The following is a 19,147-nucleotide window of genomic DNA, read 5'->3' as shown; positions in this document are numbered from 1 at the left end:
AAATGTTGAACAATTTCAGTAATCTTCTCTTAAGTTTGTACACTTGCATAATGTAGACGCCTTATATCATAATTAAAGAAGAAATGCGCTAAATTACAACCTTACTCCTGTATAGGTATTGGAGGATTCATGGTCCGGCAGAGAAAATGTCACACACGGATGAGAAAGAGTCTCAATTTGCCTGGGTCTAGTGAAGGTGTGTCTGAAGGACAATCTGTTGAGACAAAACTTGAGGAAGGCAAGTGGAGCCAGCACCATCTGCTCAGTGTAAATATATTAAAACGAGACTATGTCTAAACATGTATATCTTTGCCCTAATAAGGCCCCCATCCTGACATGGATCCACCAGATATTAGGGCTGCAGAGGGAGACGGTGAGCAAGCCAAAAAGCGGAGGGGGAGAAAGAAGAGCAAACTGGAGGACATGTTTCCTGCATACCTTCAGGAAGCTTTCTTTGGAAAGACATTACTTGACCTGAGTAAAAGGGCTGTTCTTGCCGCTCCTATACAGAGACCTTCTCAGGGCCTTCTCAGACCTCCATTACCTGCTTCTGGTGCTAGACCTGTACTTCCAGAATCAGGTAAGATCAGGCTAATAATTAAGAGTATCTGACAGTAATCCATTAAAATGTGTATATTACCTGTCTTTTATTTTTCACATTCCTGTTTTAGTAGCAGTTGGAAACCGAGTGTCTGGGCCCTCGTTGCAGCTTAAGCAAGAAACTGATGGCCCTAAGCCTCTAGGAGAGACAAATAGTAGGTTACTTAAATGTAAATTGTCAGAACATCTGCTTTTTGGAAAAAGGTTATTAATAATGTTTTGCATTATGTTTCAGGTGTCCCTGGAGCTGGTAATCATCCTTCTCTCAAAGATCAGAGTGTAGGTGATATCCCTGACCCTGCCATACAGAAACAAGAAGGTAACTTGCGTAATGATTTATGTATAGCTTTTTTTGGTTATCTAAATTGTGACTTATAAAACATTTTCTTTTTCTGCACAGGTCTTCCACAGGTAACAGAAAATCAGGACTCTGAACAGTTCTTCCGGAAGGTTCTAGGACCCTCAGAGGAAAGTTCTCTAAGTGGGACAGTTCAGGCTTGCACAAAGCCTGTTTTAGAAGACGAGCCAAATCATAGCGGTTTGCCCCAGAGAAACCTTCCAGGTATGATGAGTGTGTATGCACACCTCAATATTTCTTTGTACTGACATGCCAGTTTAACCTGTCCATGATTTACAGGTGCTTCCTTATCAGTCTCATTGACATCTGCTAATATGGAGTCCTTTAAAGGACTTTCCCAGTCCCCATTCTTTGATATTCGGTAAGACCTGGAAAATGTTGTTGTTTTTTATTTTAATTTTTTTACAATTATAAACATTTCGTCCTATTTGTTCATTTATTACACTTATGCAACAATTCTTTTTTGTCCAGTGATCGAGGTGGACTTTTCAGTCCAGAACAGGATGAAGAAAGCCCTTGGGCTACTCCATCTACTCCAGCTACACCCTCCACTCCCCCAACACCTACTGAACAGGAAGGTGATGGTCTCTCATACAATCAGCGGAGTCTGCAACGTTGGGAGAAAGATGAGGAACTTGGAAACCTCTCCACAATTTCTCCTGTTCTGTATGCTAACATCAATTTCCCTAACCTCAAGCAAGATTACCCAGGTAGGCATTCGACTGCTTTTTATGTTTACAGAAATAAGAATATGCAGCATTGAAACTATGCATTTTGTGAAAAATATTTTAATGGAAATTTACTGAATTAGAGGGAGAAACTGCTTTGTTTTACAGACTGGGCCAGTCGCTGCAAACAAATAATGAAAATTTGGAGGAAAGTATCAGCAGCAGACAAGGTTCCCTTTCTGGTAAGAACTAATCATATTAGATTAATCATAATAATAATATTCTTAAATTGTCATTAAGTAAACAGTATAAATTTAATTATTATTTGTTTGACTTTTTGCATTCCTTTTGTCCAGCAAAAGGCCAAAGATAACAGGGCAGCTCAACGGATCAGCAAGGCACAGAAGGTACATTTTTATAGAGAGATTAGAGAGAGATTCTGGGTTCATTATTCAGCTTTCTCACAACATTTTAAACACATTTGAAATAAGAAAACATTTTAAAATTGCTCATTTGTATATCCGAAATAAAGTAATGTGAAACAATGTACATTTTCAGGTATAATTTCTTAAATTCTACATCAATAAAAGCAAACACGATTGTAAACCAAATGTACTGTTGCAACAGTACAGTTTTACCATATTTTACCCAGTCTGAACCATAAAATAGCAAAATACCGTGCACCTTTTCTAGTATAAATATTTGAACAAATAAAGAACATTGTCTCTGCATTTTAAAGAAAATGCAAGGAAAATTGTCTAAATGTTTCAGTTGGAACAGGCGTGCCCCTGTTAACAGACTGATATTGCTGTATGTATTTTTTTTTGTAAAAGATTTCGTCCTCATCTTCGTTTTGTGAAGCAAACACCTAAATGAAGGGGATGTGTGTTTACAAACAGCATTTTTCACCATAGTGAGCTTGGTTTACACCCAGTGGGCCCCTTTGGATTTGAAGGGTTAATGTATATATTAGCACAGTGTATATGTGTATTATTATAATCAAATTCTATAATGTTGGTAATTTACAACTCTTTTCTTTTTAATTCTCTCCGCAGCAGGCAGAGAGTCAGGTGTTAAGGCCTATTAAAACAGAGACAGTCCGGGTTAAAGGAGAACGCCCCAATTTGCACCTTCAAATTCCACCACCCACAGGGTCCTTTTCTACGCCCTCTCAGCCTAGTTCTGCTGAAAGCCCATTTCCTTTTACCCCAGATACAGCATCCTCAGCTTTTTTCCCAGATGGATCCCTAAAGGGTTCTGGCTCAGCAAACATTCAGACTGACCCTTTTTCCAAGCTTCCAACTCGGTCCCCACAAGCTCAGTCTCAGCCATCCACTCCATATTCACAGCCTTCCTCCAGCCCACTGCAGGCCTCCTCAGGTTTCTCTTTACCTGGTCCTCAAGGTGCTCCTCAGGGACGGCCAGCTAGTCTTGGCCCCCCTGATATGCAGACGGGGATGCCTCGTAAAGCCCACCATGTTGACCCATTTTTTAAACATCAACAGCAGATCCTTCCATCCCACCCCCAACAGGCTTCTCATGAACCTGTTGGCCTATCTGAGAGTCCCCGGCCGAAAGGTAGTGGGCCTGGAGACTCCCCTATGTTCTCCCCACACCACACAACTCATCATGGAGATCCTTTTCGTGGTCGGCAAGATTATGCTTCATCTCCATCTCCATCTGTATCATCTTCGCCAGCTGGAATGGGGCAAAACAGGACAGATATTGGTGTCCCTTCTCCACGTGCCTCTATTGGCCGACACGAGTTTGGCACTGGTTCCCCTGCAGGAATGCTGGACTCTGGAGACGGTTTATTCAAAGCTCCCATGACGCCACGCATGCATCAAGGGGATTCTGGGTGTTCATCTACTCCAGTTTCTGCTGGTGCCTCTCCCAGTCATCCTCCTGAGAACTATCGCCAGTCCCCGTCTACCTTTTGTGATCCCTGTGCACAACCTCTTACACCTCGTCCACAGTCAGGAGACAGTTCTTCTCCCTTGCCCCAAAGACTTTCTGTAACCCAGCAAGAATGTTATACAAAAGTGGCCTCTAGTCCTCAGTCCCAAGGCAGTTCTCAGTCCCCTCTTACTCCAGGAGCACTCTCCAATGATGGACACTCTGTGCAATCACCAGCTACCCCACGCTTTCAATCTCCAGATCCTTACTCTCGGCCACCTTCACGGCCTCAGTCTAGAGACCCTTTTACCTCGCAGCACAAACCTCCACGCCCAAGCTCTGCAAACGCTGAGGTTTCCTTTAGAGGCTCGCCACATTCTAGCCAGCAGCCTCCTTGTTCACCTACTGTGGGGGATCCACTCACTGGAAAACCACAGGGACCTCCTGCATTTAGTCGTAGCCCCAGCATGGGCACCCTTCAGATTGGCCAGCAACAGGCGATGGGCCAACAGCAAGTGGTAACTGCTCAGCAAGCTCAGGTTCAACTCCAGCACCCATCAGCCCAGCCACAAAACATTACTGCAGATGTAAACTCTAGAATACTACCATCTGGAAATCAAGACAATGCTTCAGTGAGGCCACCAGATACACCGCAACTAACAGGCATGCCTAATGCCCAAGAGCTGCCTGAATTGTCTGCTGTTCAGGATCCATCTCTCATTGGACTCAGCCCATCAGAGCTTGAGAAGCACAGACAGGTATAGGAACAGCTCATAGCTGTAAAGTTTTTCATGACATGAAATTGAGATTGATCAGTAAACAGTATGTTTATTTCACTTTTCATTGCAGAGACAGAGACTTCGGGAATTTTTGATTAGACAGAAAATGCAGAGAAACTCACTTCGTCAAGAGAAGGAAGCAACTGCATCCAGTAATAATAATGCACCAAATTGGCAAGAAGGAGAAGTCTATCAACAAGACAAATCTCAGCGAGCACCACCTCCTTACCCACAGGTTTGTTTATTTGTTTTTTTTAATGACTATCTGCGAACCATTAAAAGGATGCATTTTGAATTTTAAGTTTCTTAAATGTTGTTTTTCTGTGTCGTTGTTGTTTACTGACCGTCTTCTTCATTGTTATATGTAAATTAGGATAGAGCAGCCATGGCTCAGGTAGCTGTAACTGGAAAGCTCCCCCTGCCTATGGGAACAGTAGATGAAAAGCTCTGCCGGCCACATCTTCCTGGAACGCCAGTTATCATGGACCCTAATATACCAAGGTGTGTCTAAGTGTGAATTTCTCTTTCTTTTTTCCTCTATTAATTAAATGCTGATTGTACATTTAAATGTCTTTTCAGATAATCATGACTTACTAAAATAAAAACTTTAAAAAACATAATATCATCTCTATTTTTCTGTAGGCAAGCTGGCCCTAATGTTCCCCAGGGAGTGTATCCTCATCCACCTTTTCCTACACAGTGGCAAGGTCAGACAGCTGGTCCGCGGAGATTCCCAGAACCAATGTTGGAAATTGGGCCCAGACACCACTTAAATACTCCTATAAACAATCCTCTCAGTATGCAGGTGGTGCAAGGCATGCCTAATGCCCTAGCTGTGGCGCAAGGTGCAGGAACAGAGACAGTACAAACCTGTGTGTCTGGACCTCCACCACAGTTTATAGAATTGAAACATAATGTCAGACCACTGGCATTACAAAGAGCACCTCAGCCTCGACCGCGTCTGTTTATACCACAGCAGGAAGTGCCTGCTCCATTTGTGCCACCGTCTCTTGATGCCCAGGCAGGAGGTGGGCAAGGTCCCAGACTTGGATTGTCACAGACTGGTTTGGCCATATTAATGCCACAGCAAGGTGGTGTTCCTCAACCTCCATCCCAGCTGCATCACCGGCAAATGCAAGCCACAACATCGAGCACACCTGGTTCCTCCCACTCAACTCCCCAGCAACAGAGTTCTCAGACTAATACTGTAGGAGTGCAACAGTCTACAGAAGATAATGTTGGTTTAGCGGAGCCTGATCTTCAGGACCCTTTTGCTGCCAAAGACTTGGGAGATGCAGGACCAGAAACTGGAGTAGAGGATGAAGATGACCTTGCCCTTGACCTTGATCCTGATAAAGGGGATGATGACTTGGGAAACCTTGACAACCTTGAAACAAATGATCCACATTTAGATGATCTGCTTAATAGTGATGAGTTTGACTTGCTTGCATATACTGACCCTGAACTTGATCAGGGTGACCCCAGGGATGCTTTATCTGACCAGCTGAGACTCGTTGAAGCTGAAGGTGAAGGTTCAGGTGCCTCTGCCCCCACCACCAACATTAAGATAGAAGAGAAACCCCAAGTTAGTGTAATGGCCAAGGAGTCAGTTTCTGCTTCCTCTCAGCCTGAGGGTGCCACACCTTCTATTGTTTCTCTTAAACCTAAGATAGAATCCTCAGACTCAAGTGGTGTTTCTTCTGTAAAACTTGAAGAGAAATGTTTGGTAAAGCAACAGCAGACAGCTCAGGCTGTGGTTAAAGATGAGATTCGAGAGGCTGTCTCCTTGCTTCTTAGTGGAACCTCATCCAAAAGTACACCCCAGCCAGAAAGTACAGCTGCCTCACTTAACACTGTTCGCTTAGGGGGTGTACCATTTCCTCTTCACACCCAAACTGATCATTTGCCTTTTCCGCCATCCACACCACATGCAGAACTGGGTGAGGATCCTCTTGGACTGCCAGATGGTGGAGGTCAACATTCACCTGCCGTTGATCTTGATAAAGTGGAAAGCTCCTTGGAGGCAAGTGAACTACCTTTACTGATTCAGGACCTCTTGGAGCATGAAAAGAAAGAGCTCCAAAAGCAACAGCAACAGCAGCAAATAAATGCTCTGCAGGGAGGTTTGGGCAATCATCTTCACAATCTTCAGAATCAACAAGCACCTACTGGAGGAACAAACCAGATTTTGCTTACCCATCATCGTCCACCTCAGGGTCTTGTGGGTCAACCGGCATTGGCACCAAGGCCCCCTCACATACTGCCACCTCAACAGCAGAGGTTACTTGGTGCTGCAGTACCTCCACCTTCTCATGTGGCAATGGGACAACCACAAGTTATGATACGAGGTGCCCAGCCAGGCAGCGTTCACCCTGGTCTAAATCCACAGCAGCAAGCGGCACCACCTCAGCACCTAGCAAAACAACCAACTCTACCTAGTAACTTCTTCCCAGATAAAGGTATGCTTTTCTCTTGTGTCTTAGAGAAGATCATGCATGTAGTTTGAACTACCTTCTGCATTAACATGCATGTGTTTCTTGATGTTTTTCTAGATTTGGATAAAATTATGACTGATGACATTATGGACCCTATTGCCAAGGCAAAAATGGTGGCCTTAAAAGGCATCAAAAGAGTGCTGACTCAAGACCCCTTGGGTGTTCCTCCTGGAATCAGCAGGTAGATGAATTTTTAAATGTTATAGTGGCTACCTGGGAAAATTAACCTGCGAAATTAAGAGCATATACATTATTATACATTCAGTACATTATGCATATGTCAATAATAAATTACAGACACGCTTACATTCCAGCAGTTCATGTCACATGTTGGGTTTTACAGTATAGTAAGCAGGATTGTAGATTCTGTCATTCAGTTCTGTTGACCTTTCCCTCTGTGTTTTATGTAAATGTAATTAATTTTCATGCCCAGAATGTGAACTGACTTGGTCACAAGCACCCAGCTATAGGACATGTTGACCTCTGACTAAATCAGTTCTTTTAACATTTCTTTTAATCTTTGCAGACAACAAGTATCTCTCTTGGCTCAGAGGCTGGCCTCAGCCCCAGGGAATGCAGACCCTCAAGCCCATCTTGGACCTGGATCATCTAAGGTCATTGGCTCTTCCTTCAGATTCAATTTCCATTCATTTGATATTAATGAACCTTGAAGTTCATGCATTTTTTAAAATCTTATTTTATTTTATTTTTTTCCCTTTCAGGAGGGGGAGGGCAGTGACCAGGCTCAAACACGACCTAATCCTCCCCAGTTTGTCCAGGGCATCATCAGTAAGTTGTTTGTTCTATTTGTGCGATGTGGTCATTCAGTTCTTAAAGTCTATGTGCCATATCCTGATAGCCTTCTATGCTTATGCATTTTTTATTATCTTAAATGTTGTCATGAAATACATTCTGCCAATGGCATTCCTTTCTCCTTTAATTGTATGTTTCAATCCTTCTGCCAAATAGATGATGCTGAGCAGCACCAATATGAAGAGTGGCTTGTGCATACTCAGCAATTGCTGCAGATGCAGCTGAAGTTCTTAGAAGAGCAGATAGGAGCACATCGCAAATCCCGCAAAGCTCTATGTGCTAAGCAACGTACTGCTAAGAAAGCGGGACGTGAATTTGCAGAAGCAGATGCTGAAAAGCTTAAATTGGTCACTGAAGAACAAAGTAAGATCCAGAAACAATTAGATCAGGTGAGCAAATATGACGTGTTTGTACAAACAATGCCATTGCATTATATGGTTAAAAGATGCAGTTCAGGTAGATCTGAATTTTTTTTTCTTTTACTTCAACAGGTGCGTAAGCAGCAGAAGGAGCACACTAATCTAATTGCTGAGTATAGAAGCAAGCAGCAGCAGCATCAGCAAGGCTCCTCTATTCTGGCACCAGGTCCTTCCGGTCAAGGTCCTCACATGCTTTCTAAGATTCCTGGACAGATGATGATAGGCCAACAAGGGGGACCCATGATGGGCCAGGTACCTGGAGGCATTCCACCAGGTGGTGTGCCAGTTAGAATGCCACAAGTGCATCCGTTCCCTGGAGCCCAGCCCCCTCACCCAGGGCCAGTTGGTACTGTACCACCTGGCCCACCAGGTGGATTCTTCCCACAAGGCACTGGGCCACAAGGACCAGACTCGAGACTTCTTCAGGAACGACAGTTGCAACAAAGGATGCAGATGGTCCAGAAGCTGCAGCAGCAGCAACAGTTTATGATGGGTCAGCAGCCAGGTGTTATGAGTCAACAGTCTGGGCCTATAAGTGGTCAGCCACCCCAGACTTTGGTAAGCAACCCATTAATGGGGCAGCAGCAGCCAAATCAGCCAGGATTATTACCTGACCAACAACATCAGCAGGGCCTAATGCAGGTTCCTCAAGGCATGATGGGAAACCAGGCAGTTGGGCCGGTGCCACCAAATCTTATGGCTCAGCCAATGATTCCTAATCAGAATATGATTACTGGCCAACAAGGCATAGTTGGAAATCAAGCTTTGCAGCAGCTTCAGAGACCTCCAGGTTTCATGGGTCAGCAGGGGCCTGGTGGAGCACAGCATATTCTCAGGGGTCAACAAGCTCAGCTTACAGCTCAGCAGCAGAGCATTCTGGCACAGCGTATGCTTCTTTCTCAGCAGCAGCAGCAGCAGAATGCAGCAAAGAATCTTGTTCAGCTCCAACAGCAGCAAGTACCACAACAGAGACAACCAACACAAGTAGGTCCTCAAGAGCCACAAAGAACGCAGGGAACTCCTCCCTCAAGCAGCATACAAGGGAATGTAGAGAATTTGCAGCAGGATGCTTCTGCTCACTGTCAAGATATACAAAATACTGCTCCTAAAGATGGAGGAATCCTTAGCCCTAAAACCCCATCTCAGCAGGGTGGTGGACCCTCTGCTTCCATCCAGATGCAGCAACAGGGAGCGAGTGGAGATCTGCCAGGAGCAGTTGGACAGCAACAGCCGCCAATTGCTTATATAACTCAACAGCAAGCCACACAGCAACAGTCTGGACAAAATACCGGACCACAGCAACATAGCTTTGTGAACAGTCAACAGGCTGGAACACAACCTCAAGTACAACAGCAGCAACAGATGCAACTAGCTCTTCAGAGGCAGAACTCTATTAATACAGAACATGTGAAAAAAGAAGGCCAGCAGATGTGTTATGTGTCGCAGCAGCAACAAATTGCTCACAATATTGGTCAGGAGGTGCAAGGCATGCTAGGACAGCAGATTGGCCAGAACCAGGCCATAATGCCTGGAAATCAAAATCAGCAAGATCTCCTTGCCCAGCAACAGAAGCAAGTCATGCTTGAGCAGATGAACAGAGGTCAAGTTATGATGACTCCAAGGCCAGGTGTTCCTCCTGGGCAAATAAGAGCTCCAATCAACATTCAGGCCATCATAGCCCAGAACCCTCAACTTCGTCACCTAACTCCTAATCAGCAGCTACAGCAAATTCAGGCGATGATTGCTCAAAGGCAAGCTCAACAGGGCCAGATGCTGAGAATGCAGGGACAAACACAGGCACAAATGCGTCCTCAAGGGCCACAAGTGCAACATGTTGGTCCTAGATTGCCAGGGCTTGAGTCACAGCAGCAGCATCCTTATGCATTTGCTGGTAAGCAGGGTCAAGTTGGATCTCCTCAACAACCAGGAGTAATTGGCCAGGCCTCAGTTATGACTCCACAGTATCATCAAGATACTGGATCGTTGCAGCAGCACCAAACATCGCAAGGAGCCTCACCACAATATATGAGTAATCCACATCAACAGCAGCAGATGATACAACAACAACAACAACAACAACAGCAACTAATGATGAGAGGTCAAATGCCTTTGACCCGACCAATGATGAGTCAAATTCGTGCAACGCCACTCAGTCATATGACAAGACCAATGTCTCCTCGTCAACTCCTGGGTCAGGGTTCACCTGGCAGCCCCCTCTCCAGTCAACAAAGGCAAATATTGGGCATGCGTCAGACTCCTCCAGGCCAGCAGCAGTCTCATGGTGTAACAGCACTTAGCCCATTTCAAGCTTCTCCTTCTCATGTTGGTTCTCCTTCTGCTGCTAATCTTCAAGAAGCTGGATCAAGTCCAGCAACTTTTAATAAATGTGATTCAGGTACCCCTTCACTGCCTGCCCACATGTCACCTGGGAAAAGTAGTGCTGGGAAAAGTAGTCCTTTTAGCAGTGTTGGAGCATCAGTAGCCTCACCACTAAGATCTCCAACAGCTAAGACTCCACATGATTTTGCAGGTCCTAAGTCAGAATCTCAGGGCCTCTGTGCTGAAACACCAGCTCTTAGTGTTCCTCCTAATGGTCCTTCCCCCAAGTCAGTGCAGAATCTCACCCACCCATCTACTTCAACAACAGTGGCTGAATCAATGGGTAGTGAATCTGATCTATGCAAGATCACACTGCAAAATATAAAGCAGGAACCTAGAGAGGTTCAGTGTGACTCAGGAGGAGGAGAGGTCCCATCTGCTCCTATAAAGCGGGAAATAACTGGTGAGGCAGTGGGTACCAGTAATGTCAGTGGTTTTGTCAACTCTGGACCTGGAAATCCACCAGGAGAAGCTACAGCTCAAATTCCCAGAACAGAGACGGGTCAGCAGCTTTTACAGAAGCTTCTTCGAACTAAGAACCTTCAGTTAGCATCCCAGAGGCCTTCTGATGGTATCCACAATGAAATAAATGGCCATATTAACAGCAAACTTGCGATGTTGGAGCAAAAACTTCAGGGAACACCACGCAACATGGAGGTAAAAACAAGTCATTTAAAATAAAAACATTTTTGGTTACTGACTGATTTATATTGCCAGAATCAACATTTAAAACTAAATCACCTTTTATTTTTAGGATCTTCAGTCAATCACTAAGAGAGCACCTGTAACGAAAGCCAAACGCACTCCAAAGGCTGGAGATCGTGGGCCAAACTCAAGGAAGAAGACTAAAAAAGATGAGGTTGGAAAAACTGAAGCAATAATGAAGCAGCTGAAACAGGTAAGAACATTTCCCGTTACCTTTTAATACACTTTATTTAATCAGTTCACATAGTTTGTGTTCTCCTTAACCTTTTACATTTTTTTAAAAAACATTCAGGGACTCTCGCTTCTTCCTTTGATGGAGCCCTCCATAACTGCTAGCCTGGATTTGTTTGCACCTTTTGGTAGCAGTCCAGCTAATGGCAAGACTCAGTTGAAGGGCTCTTTTGGAAATGCAGTAATAGACAATATTCCAGACTACTATTCGCAACTCCTCACTAAGGTAAATGCTGTATGCCAATGATTCCTCAGTGGCTACTTCTAGGCTTTGGTTCACATTACAGAAAAACAAACTTGTCCTGTAAAGCTTTGTGTTTTTATCTGAATTTGTTCTATTTTTTTTTTTTTTTTCTTTTCTTAATATTGAGCTTTGTTTTGTGTTGTCATTCCCCAAATCTCAGAATAACCTCAGCAATCCCCCAACACCACCTTCTTCTCTTCCACCGACTCCACCCCCTTCGGTGCAGCACAAGCTTTTGAATGGTGTGACTGCAGTAGAAGAACTATCAGAAGGCCAAAAAGAGAGAGAGAACTCTGAGGATACCATGGGTGAGAGGTTTTTCTTTAATGAAAACAATGACAAAAAAAATATTAGTTGACAACATATTTTTCAGAACAAAAACAAGATGAAACTATATAAAAACATACCATGATGAAAAATATGACAAAATGTTTTTAAACTTTTAGTCAACGGGTAAAACTAAACAATAATACAAGAACTAAGCAATAATACACAAGAGGGAGATCACATGAGATATTGGCACTTGTGTGCTGTGGTCCAAGTGCTGAAGAATAGTATACCAATACTACAGCCAGTATTACTGCGATTACACCACAAATCATAATCGTTTATTTTTTAGGTTTTAAGATACATAGGTAAAACATTTTTTTGTTTGATTATAAACCTTCTGCGAGGTAAAATAGTTCCATTTCGTCACGCAATCCATTTTGATATTTTCAGCAAACTGAGAACCTTTGGTTCTCTCCAGTGAACCACTCTGCATTCTTGTGCCGCATCACGCCTGATAACATGCTTTTACGATAACATGCTTCCTCTTGTGATCTATTGCTTAAATGACCCATTATTTCTGATGTGAGGAAATGCACTAAAATAATTTTATACACAAAGACAAGGAACATACCAGTTTCTCAATTCAGATAAAGCCGTATTCATGAAAGGAACAACCAGAGACCTGGCTTAGTTTTTCAACAGATAATTTTTCTGGGTTATTTGACTGTACTCACGAATGGATAAGACCAATTTTTGCTTGATAAGTAGTTAAATATCCACTCTTGGAGTTGACTCCGTCTTGGTTTGTAAGCACCTTCTGTAGCCAACTTTGAACTTTCAAATATATTTTGCATTTATTTAACATTAACATTTTAAGAATATGTGGCAATACATATATAAGAATAATGTGGCCTAATTTTGAATGATTAACATGAATTTTTAATGCAACATCAATTTTAAGCTATTGTTTATGAAATTTAGTAATGAATATTATTTCTAAATTATTAAAATCTTTAAAATGGACTAAAATTAGACTAAAACCGTTTTTTTCCAATAAAACTAACTATAATTAGCGAAATGAGTAAAATGTGACTAAAACTAATACATGTTTAATCAAAACACTAAGACTAAAGCGGGGCCAAATTTAACACTGTATTCAGAAAATCTTTTCAAATTTGCTGTTGACAGTATATTTTCTGCTAACTCTAGACTCTGTTCCAGAGGAAGTAAAGAGTGTGGACATATTAGCAGCGCTTCCCACGCCTCCACATAATCAGAACGAGGATGTGAGGTATGCTACAGTATATAATATTGTTCCACAACCATACCATTCCTATAATAGGAAGGATGGGAATGGTAATGAACTATTAAATTTTTTGCCTTTAGGATGGAAAGTGATGATGACAGTGATGCGCCAGATAACATTGTTCCTGCATCATCACCTGAGAGCCAGTTGGGAGATGACACTTCACGTTTCCCTCATCTTCTGGAGCCCAAAGAAGAGGAGGAAGAAAGAGCAATTTCTCCTGTTATTCCTATCATCCCACGCTCTGCTATCCCTAGTATGCTTTTAAATAATGCCACCCTGTGTTCATCCTGAAACATATTTGCTGTCCTGTTAGCATAATAATGAACTGTACTCATTTGTTATTTCTCTCTGATGTCCAGCTTTTCCAGAGACAAAACCATTTGAGGCACTGGAGGTAAAAGCTGGCTCCTCATTAGGTCCCTGGGACAAAGCCAAAAGCAATGAAGTGTCTGTTACTTTCACCCTCTCAACAGCTGCAGCCAAGGTATTTAGATTTCAAACTGCTTGTATCAAACAAAGTATATATGCTTCATATTATTAAGCTGCGGTTTTCCCAGCTTTTGGAATGATGCAAATTAAAGGACTGCTAAATTGCATCTGTGCCCTTTGCACACCAAACATTTTCTCCCGGAATATTGACTCTAAACTAGAGCTCCCTTGCATGGACTTGGAAAGAGTGAAAGTGAGGGCTATAACTGAGGAAATGTTGTGTAGTTTAACCACAGCTTAAGTAAAATTGTTCTTCCTGCAGAATCTGAATTCTGTGATGGTGGCAGTTGCTCAGCTACTGCATATGCGCATCCCAAGTGAGGTGGCTTTACCCCAAAGTCCTGGTAGAGCAGGCGGTGTAGGCCCTGGGAAAACACCTGACTCTTCCAACCCAAGTAAGTGTTGCCATTTATCTAGATCTCTGAATTTTGCATAGAGTTTTAGGTCAAATACGTAGAAATCAGTATTACTTCTAATTATTTATATTAATTTTTTTAGATTTGTCTTTGCCCTTTCAAAAAAATTAATTAGAATTTCCTCATCATTTCACCTACAGGAGTCTTGTGTGTAAAGACTGATCAGTCTGTAAACCAAGATGAAGAATGGCTCAAGCAATTTGATGTCACCTTGCCAGGCTGTACTCTGAAGAAACAGGTTGACATTTTGTCCCTCATAAAACAGGTTAGTTCTGCTTTTTTTCTCAATTCACAATTGTGTGTGTGTATGTATGTATGTATATATATATGTATGTATGTGTGTGTGTGTGTGTATATATATATATATATATATGAGAAAATACTAAATTGATTATTTGATTGCGTATAATGTAACTAAAATTGTTTTCCCCCAGGAATACCCAGAGCACGAGGAACGACCTGCTCAGCATTGTTACATGACCAATGTATCAGATCTTGATGTGCGACATCTTCCCATTATTCCTGTTGAGGTATCACCACCCCCTTCACCTTCGCCTCCACCTGCACCATCTGTTCCTGGTGAACTTGAGTCTGTCACTCAGTCCAGCATTGATGCTCTACCTGAACCTGAACCTGAACCCGAACCCGAACCTGAACCGGAACCTTCAGCTCAGCCTAAGTCACCCTTGTCTTCTAGCCCTTGTGTGTCTATTAAGACGGAGCCTCAAAGTGAGCCTCCTTTGAAAACTATGCCAGAGACCTCCCCTGTTAAGACAGAACCTGAGTCTGAGGTGACCATACTACCTCCTTCAGCTGTCCAGTCTGAGGAAGAAGCTTCTACTACTGCCTCTGCCTCCATTCCTCAGGATTCTCCCATGATAGAAATCTGTCCTAAGCCCATCAAACAGCGCAGCCGATCCCTCTTAGAAGACGAAGAAATACGTCCCAAAGTGAAGAAGTGGAAAGGTGTGCGCTGGAAGCGCCTTCATCTGGTCATCACCATCCGCAAAGGCAGTTCCAAAAAGGAAAACAGCCGAGAGGTGTCTGAGCTTATGGAGCGCCTGCGCATCACACTTAGGCCAGACAAGTTGCCGAGAGACAAACGGAAGTGTTGTTTCTGCCATGAGGAAGGTGATGGTGCTACAGACGGCCCAGCTCGTCTTCTTAACATTGATGTAGATTTGTGGGTGCATCTAAACTGTGCCCTGTGGTCTACTGAGGTCTATGAGACACAAGGTGGCGCTCTCATCAACGTGGAAGTGGCACTTCGCCGTGGCCTACGCACCCGTTGTGCTTGCTGCCAGAAGACTGGTGCCACCAACAGCTGCAACCGCCTACGCTGCCCCAATGTCTACCACTTTGCCTGTGCCATCAGAGCACGCTGCATGTTTTTCAAAGACAAAACCATGCTTTGCACACAACACAAGCTTAAAGGCCCTAGTGAGGAGGAGCTCAGCAGCTTTGCTGTCTTCCGTCGTGTCTACATTGAACGAGATGAAGTGAAGCAGATTGCCAGCATCCTGCAGCGTGGTGACAGAATACACCTATTTCGTGTGGGTGGGCTCATCTTCCATGCAGTAGGTCAACTCTTGCCGTCACAGATGGCTGCCTTCCACTCTCCCACAGCCATCTTTCCAGTGGGTTATGAGGCCACACGTATCTACTGGAGCACACGTGTACCAAACCGCAGGTGCCGCTACCGCTGTCGAATTAGTGAGCAGGATGGCAAGCCCTTATTTGAAGTACGTGTGTTGGAACCTGGACAGGAAGACCTCCACTTCCGGGATAGTACTCCAGATGGTATGTTCAAATAATAATGATCAATAATGATAGCAGTCTGACATTTACTGTATAATATTTTTACAGCGTTCAAGATCTTGTGGTTTTTGTTTATAATTGTTTTCTTACTTCAGTACTCAGCATTTGTTACATAAATGCATGAGGCCTTACAATCATTGAGTCTCTATAGTAATCACCACATTTATCCTGCTTCCACTGAAATAAAAACTGCATACAGGGTTTTATCTGCTCTCAGTTATTGGCACCAAAACACTTGCACTGTTGGAAAATCTACTTCCAGAAATTGGCTTTCTTAACCATTACATTACAAAATTATGCTTGGCCAAATAGAAATGTTTATAACAGCTGTGGTTCAAAATTTCCATTTCTGTCTCACATCGTCACATACTCCCCTTAAGTTCTCTCTATGATTTTATATTGTGTCAAAAAGAGAAGCAAAACAAAAACCAACCACTGACCAGTGTGACACAGAACCAACCCCTAGTGGTTTCTGACACTGTATGATGAATTGCAATATGTTAAAATGGACACAACAAGGCTGCTACTTTTGCTTTTTGACATGTGCCATAGCAAAAAATCATAAACTATGGCTTTAAACACACTGCTATGCTTTTCATTTTCAGGCATTTGGACCAAGATTGTGCAGAAGGTTGCCAAGCTACGTGAAGATTCAGCCATGCTGAAACTCTTTGCTGATCATGTTAAGGGAGAAGAGATGTATGGACTAACTGTCCATGCTGTGATGCGCATTACTGAGTCGGTATGCCCCTTCTGACACTGTTCTGAAATATTGTTGCAGATGTTTACTAATGACTGGTAATTGGTGACTGCTGAACATATATAAAAATAAACTTTCACAAACCTAAAAAAATTAATCTGTTCATTTATAGCTTCCGGGGGTGGAGAACTGTCAAAACTACACATTCAGATATGGCCGCCATCCTCTCATGGAACTTCCCCTTATGATTAATCCCACTGGTTGTGCACGCTCTGAGCCCAAGATTCTCACGCACTGCAAACGGTAAAGTCTTTAGTGTTGTTCTCAATGAAATACACCTGTAATACACCCTACATTATTTACATACATTTGAGGTGTCTCGTCTTTGGCTGCCTGAATAATTTGAAAACTTAAATATCCGTTTTTAGATTATATATACTATAATTTTTATTTAGCTTTTGTCAGTGTTACAAAGCAACAGTGGCTTAACAAATTATCAAACAAAAACTTTCAGACAGAAGAGTTATTGTGAGAGAATATAAAATGTCTAAAATAAGTTCTAGCTTATTTATGCCTGGCATTCACATCACCTCACCTAGGAGTGCAATAAACTATTATTTCTCTGATAAATAGTCTGAGGTCATTGATTACTAATTGATAATGTACTAATTTTACAGCTTGAGGAGCTTGAGTCAGGAGCTCCTCTGATACTAACGCACCGAAAATATAATCATAACAAAGAATTAATTTAATTAAGTTGAGTGAGCTGTAGAAAATGGTGACTGTCTGTGAGGAGTTTGGTGTGTTCTCCCTGTATCTACGTGGGTTTCATCCGGGTGCTCCGGTTTCCTCCCACAGTCCAAAAACACACATTGGTAGGTGGATTGACTACTCAAAAGTGTCCGTATGTCTGTGTGTTTCCCTGTGAAGGACTGGCGCCTCCTCCAGGGTGTGTTCCCACCTTGCGCCCAATGATTCCAGGTAGGCTCTGGACCCACCATGACCCTGAACTGGATAAGCGTTACAGATAATGAATGAATGGATAGATTTTATGGATGATTTTTTAAGCATTTTTGTGAAAATATCCAGAAGTCCAAACGTTTTCTGGAGTGCCTTTATTTCTGATCATTTTTCTTGTCCTATGTTTGTCTTCAATTCCAAAATATAAAAGCTTCTTAACTTGTCTCTCTAGGCCTCATACACTGAACAGCACAAGTATGTCCAAAGCTTACCAGAGCACATTCACAGGAGAAATTAACACCCCCTACAGTAAGCAGTTTGTTCACTCCAAGTCTTCTCAGTACCGTCGACTGAAAACTGAATGGAAGAACAATGTCTACCTGGCTCGCTCCCGTATCCAAGGGTTGGGCCTGTATGCAGCTAAAGACCTTGAGAAACATACTATGGTGATTGAATACATCGGCACCATCATTCGTAACGAGGTGGCTAACCGGCGGGAAAAGATCTATGAAGAACAGGTTGGTGAAGCAGAATAACAATCTGACTGCTGGTGGTGTTAATAATTTTTAAAGCAGATGTCGTACTTGAGTCTTGAACATCTTGTGTTATTTTTCTGCATCAGAATCGTGGGATCTACATGTTCCGCATCAATAATGAGCATGTTATAGATGCCACCCTCACTGGCGGACCTGCCCGGTAAGATGACTGCTGTGTCTGTTTTTATTTATTTATTTTTGGTCTGTGCTGTTATAGTGTGTTGATAACGTTTTTCCACACGATCCCTGGGATCTTAATTAAAGTAGCAGTGATGTTATATGGTCAAAGTAGCACAGCACTATTCTAACTCTGTTTATTCAGTCCTGTTCAGAATAGATGGAATAGCTCCTGTTGCTTTAAATGACAATGGACCATAGCTAAGAACACTGACTCCATCTGACTCCCGACCCCTGCTCAAACTGCGGATTTATCACAGTAGTTGCGATCTGCTTCACTGAAACGCATAGATGTGTTTCTGGCGAGGTGCTCATCAATATACGGCATAGGGTTCACGTCAATGCAGGATCTAAACCTTGCCTTCGGTGTAGATTCTAAGCATAAATTGGCCTGAACTACAAGAGGCTTCTGTATACATGCTGCTGCTACTACACTTAGTATTGAGCTTATTTTTACAGATGGACAATAATTCAGTGAAGCCACAGACTTGTTGCTTAGTTATGCTTTAGATGGAGCAGTCAATAGTTTTTCTTCCTGAGACCTTGTCACTATTCCAGCTGTAAATATACATAAGGTTGCAATAAAGTAATTCGGCATGTGTGCCAAGAAATTTTAAAGTGAATGTTAATTCCAACTCTTGCGAGACGCCCCAGATAACGTTAAGTCTTCTTGCTGGAGCTGAAAAAGTGGCCTGCTTCCTCATCTGCTTTAAACCTAATTCAAAATTTATGGGTATTTCTTAAGCAGCAAGTTTATTCAGGTGGATGCAATATTAGTCCATGTTGTTTCTTGGATGGCAGTTTGTGACACTGCATACAGTATCAGCATAATTCAGAACACACTGTAATACTTAAACAGCCATTAAAAACTCAGTGCTGTATGTA

At 42.7% G+C, this 19,147-nt stretch overlaps 1 protein-coding gene across 4 annotated transcripts in view; it reads left to right on the top strand.

The window, feature by feature from the left end:
* Positions 1–19,147, top strand: part of kmt2d (lysine (K)-specific methyltransferase 2D) — a 41,651-nt gene that overhangs the window by 18,241 nt on the left and 4,263 nt on the right. For 2 of the 4 annotated variants that reach the window (XM_066672955.1, XM_066672956.1), the window contains exons 22-52: positions 116–238; positions 323–580; positions 672–755; positions 836–919; positions 1,001–1,162; positions 1,238–1,319; positions 1,430–1,668; positions 1,795–1,868; positions 1,983–2,033; positions 2,682–4,280; positions 4,372–4,536; positions 4,675–4,802; positions 4,944–6,760; positions 6,854–6,977; positions 7,323–7,410; positions 7,519–7,585; positions 7,766–7,998; positions 8,101–11,064; positions 11,162–11,305; positions 11,405–11,569; positions 11,748–11,895; positions 13,067–13,148; positions 13,244–13,419; positions 13,526–13,650; positions 13,918–14,050; positions 14,212–14,336; positions 14,506–15,871; positions 16,495–16,631; positions 16,762–16,892; positions 17,782–18,067; positions 18,172–18,245. In XM_066672955.1, the coding sequence (XP_066529052.1) occupies positions 116–238; positions 323–580; positions 672–755; positions 836–919; positions 1,001–1,162; positions 1,238–1,319; positions 1,430–1,668; positions 1,795–1,868; positions 1,983–2,033; positions 2,682–4,280; positions 4,372–4,536; positions 4,675–4,802; positions 4,944–6,760; positions 6,854–6,977; positions 7,323–7,410; positions 7,519–7,585; positions 7,766–7,998; positions 8,101–11,064; positions 11,162–11,305; positions 11,405–11,569; positions 11,748–11,895; positions 13,067–13,148; positions 13,244–13,419; positions 13,526–13,650; positions 13,918–14,050; positions 14,212–14,336; positions 14,506–15,871; positions 16,495–16,631; positions 16,762–16,892; positions 17,782–18,067; positions 18,172–18,245 (11,434 nt within the window). The remainder of the gene's footprint in view (positions 1–115; positions 239–322; positions 581–671; positions 756–835; positions 920–1,000; positions 1,163–1,237; positions 1,320–1,429; positions 1,669–1,794; positions 1,869–1,982; positions 2,034–2,681; positions 4,281–4,371; positions 4,537–4,674; positions 4,803–4,943; positions 6,761–6,853; positions 6,978–7,322; positions 7,411–7,518; positions 7,586–7,765; positions 7,999–8,100; positions 11,065–11,161; positions 11,306–11,404; positions 11,570–11,747; positions 11,896–13,066; positions 13,149–13,243; positions 13,420–13,525; positions 13,651–13,917; positions 14,051–14,211; positions 14,337–14,505; positions 15,872–16,494; positions 16,632–16,761; positions 16,893–17,781; positions 18,068–18,171; positions 18,246–19,147) is intronic. The other 2 variants (XM_066672957.1, XM_066672958.1) reach the window with 2 other exon arrangements.

Source organism: Hoplias malabaricus, chromosome 5, assembly GCF_029633855.1.
Source record: "Hoplias malabaricus isolate fHopMal1 chromosome 5, fHopMal1.hap1, whole genome shotgun sequence".
Taxonomy (NCBI): domain Eukaryota; kingdom Metazoa; phylum Chordata; class Actinopteri; order Characiformes; family Erythrinidae; genus Hoplias; species Hoplias malabaricus.
Note: the sequence above shows the minus strand (reverse complement) of the source record. Positions and strands in the feature narration are given on the sequence as shown.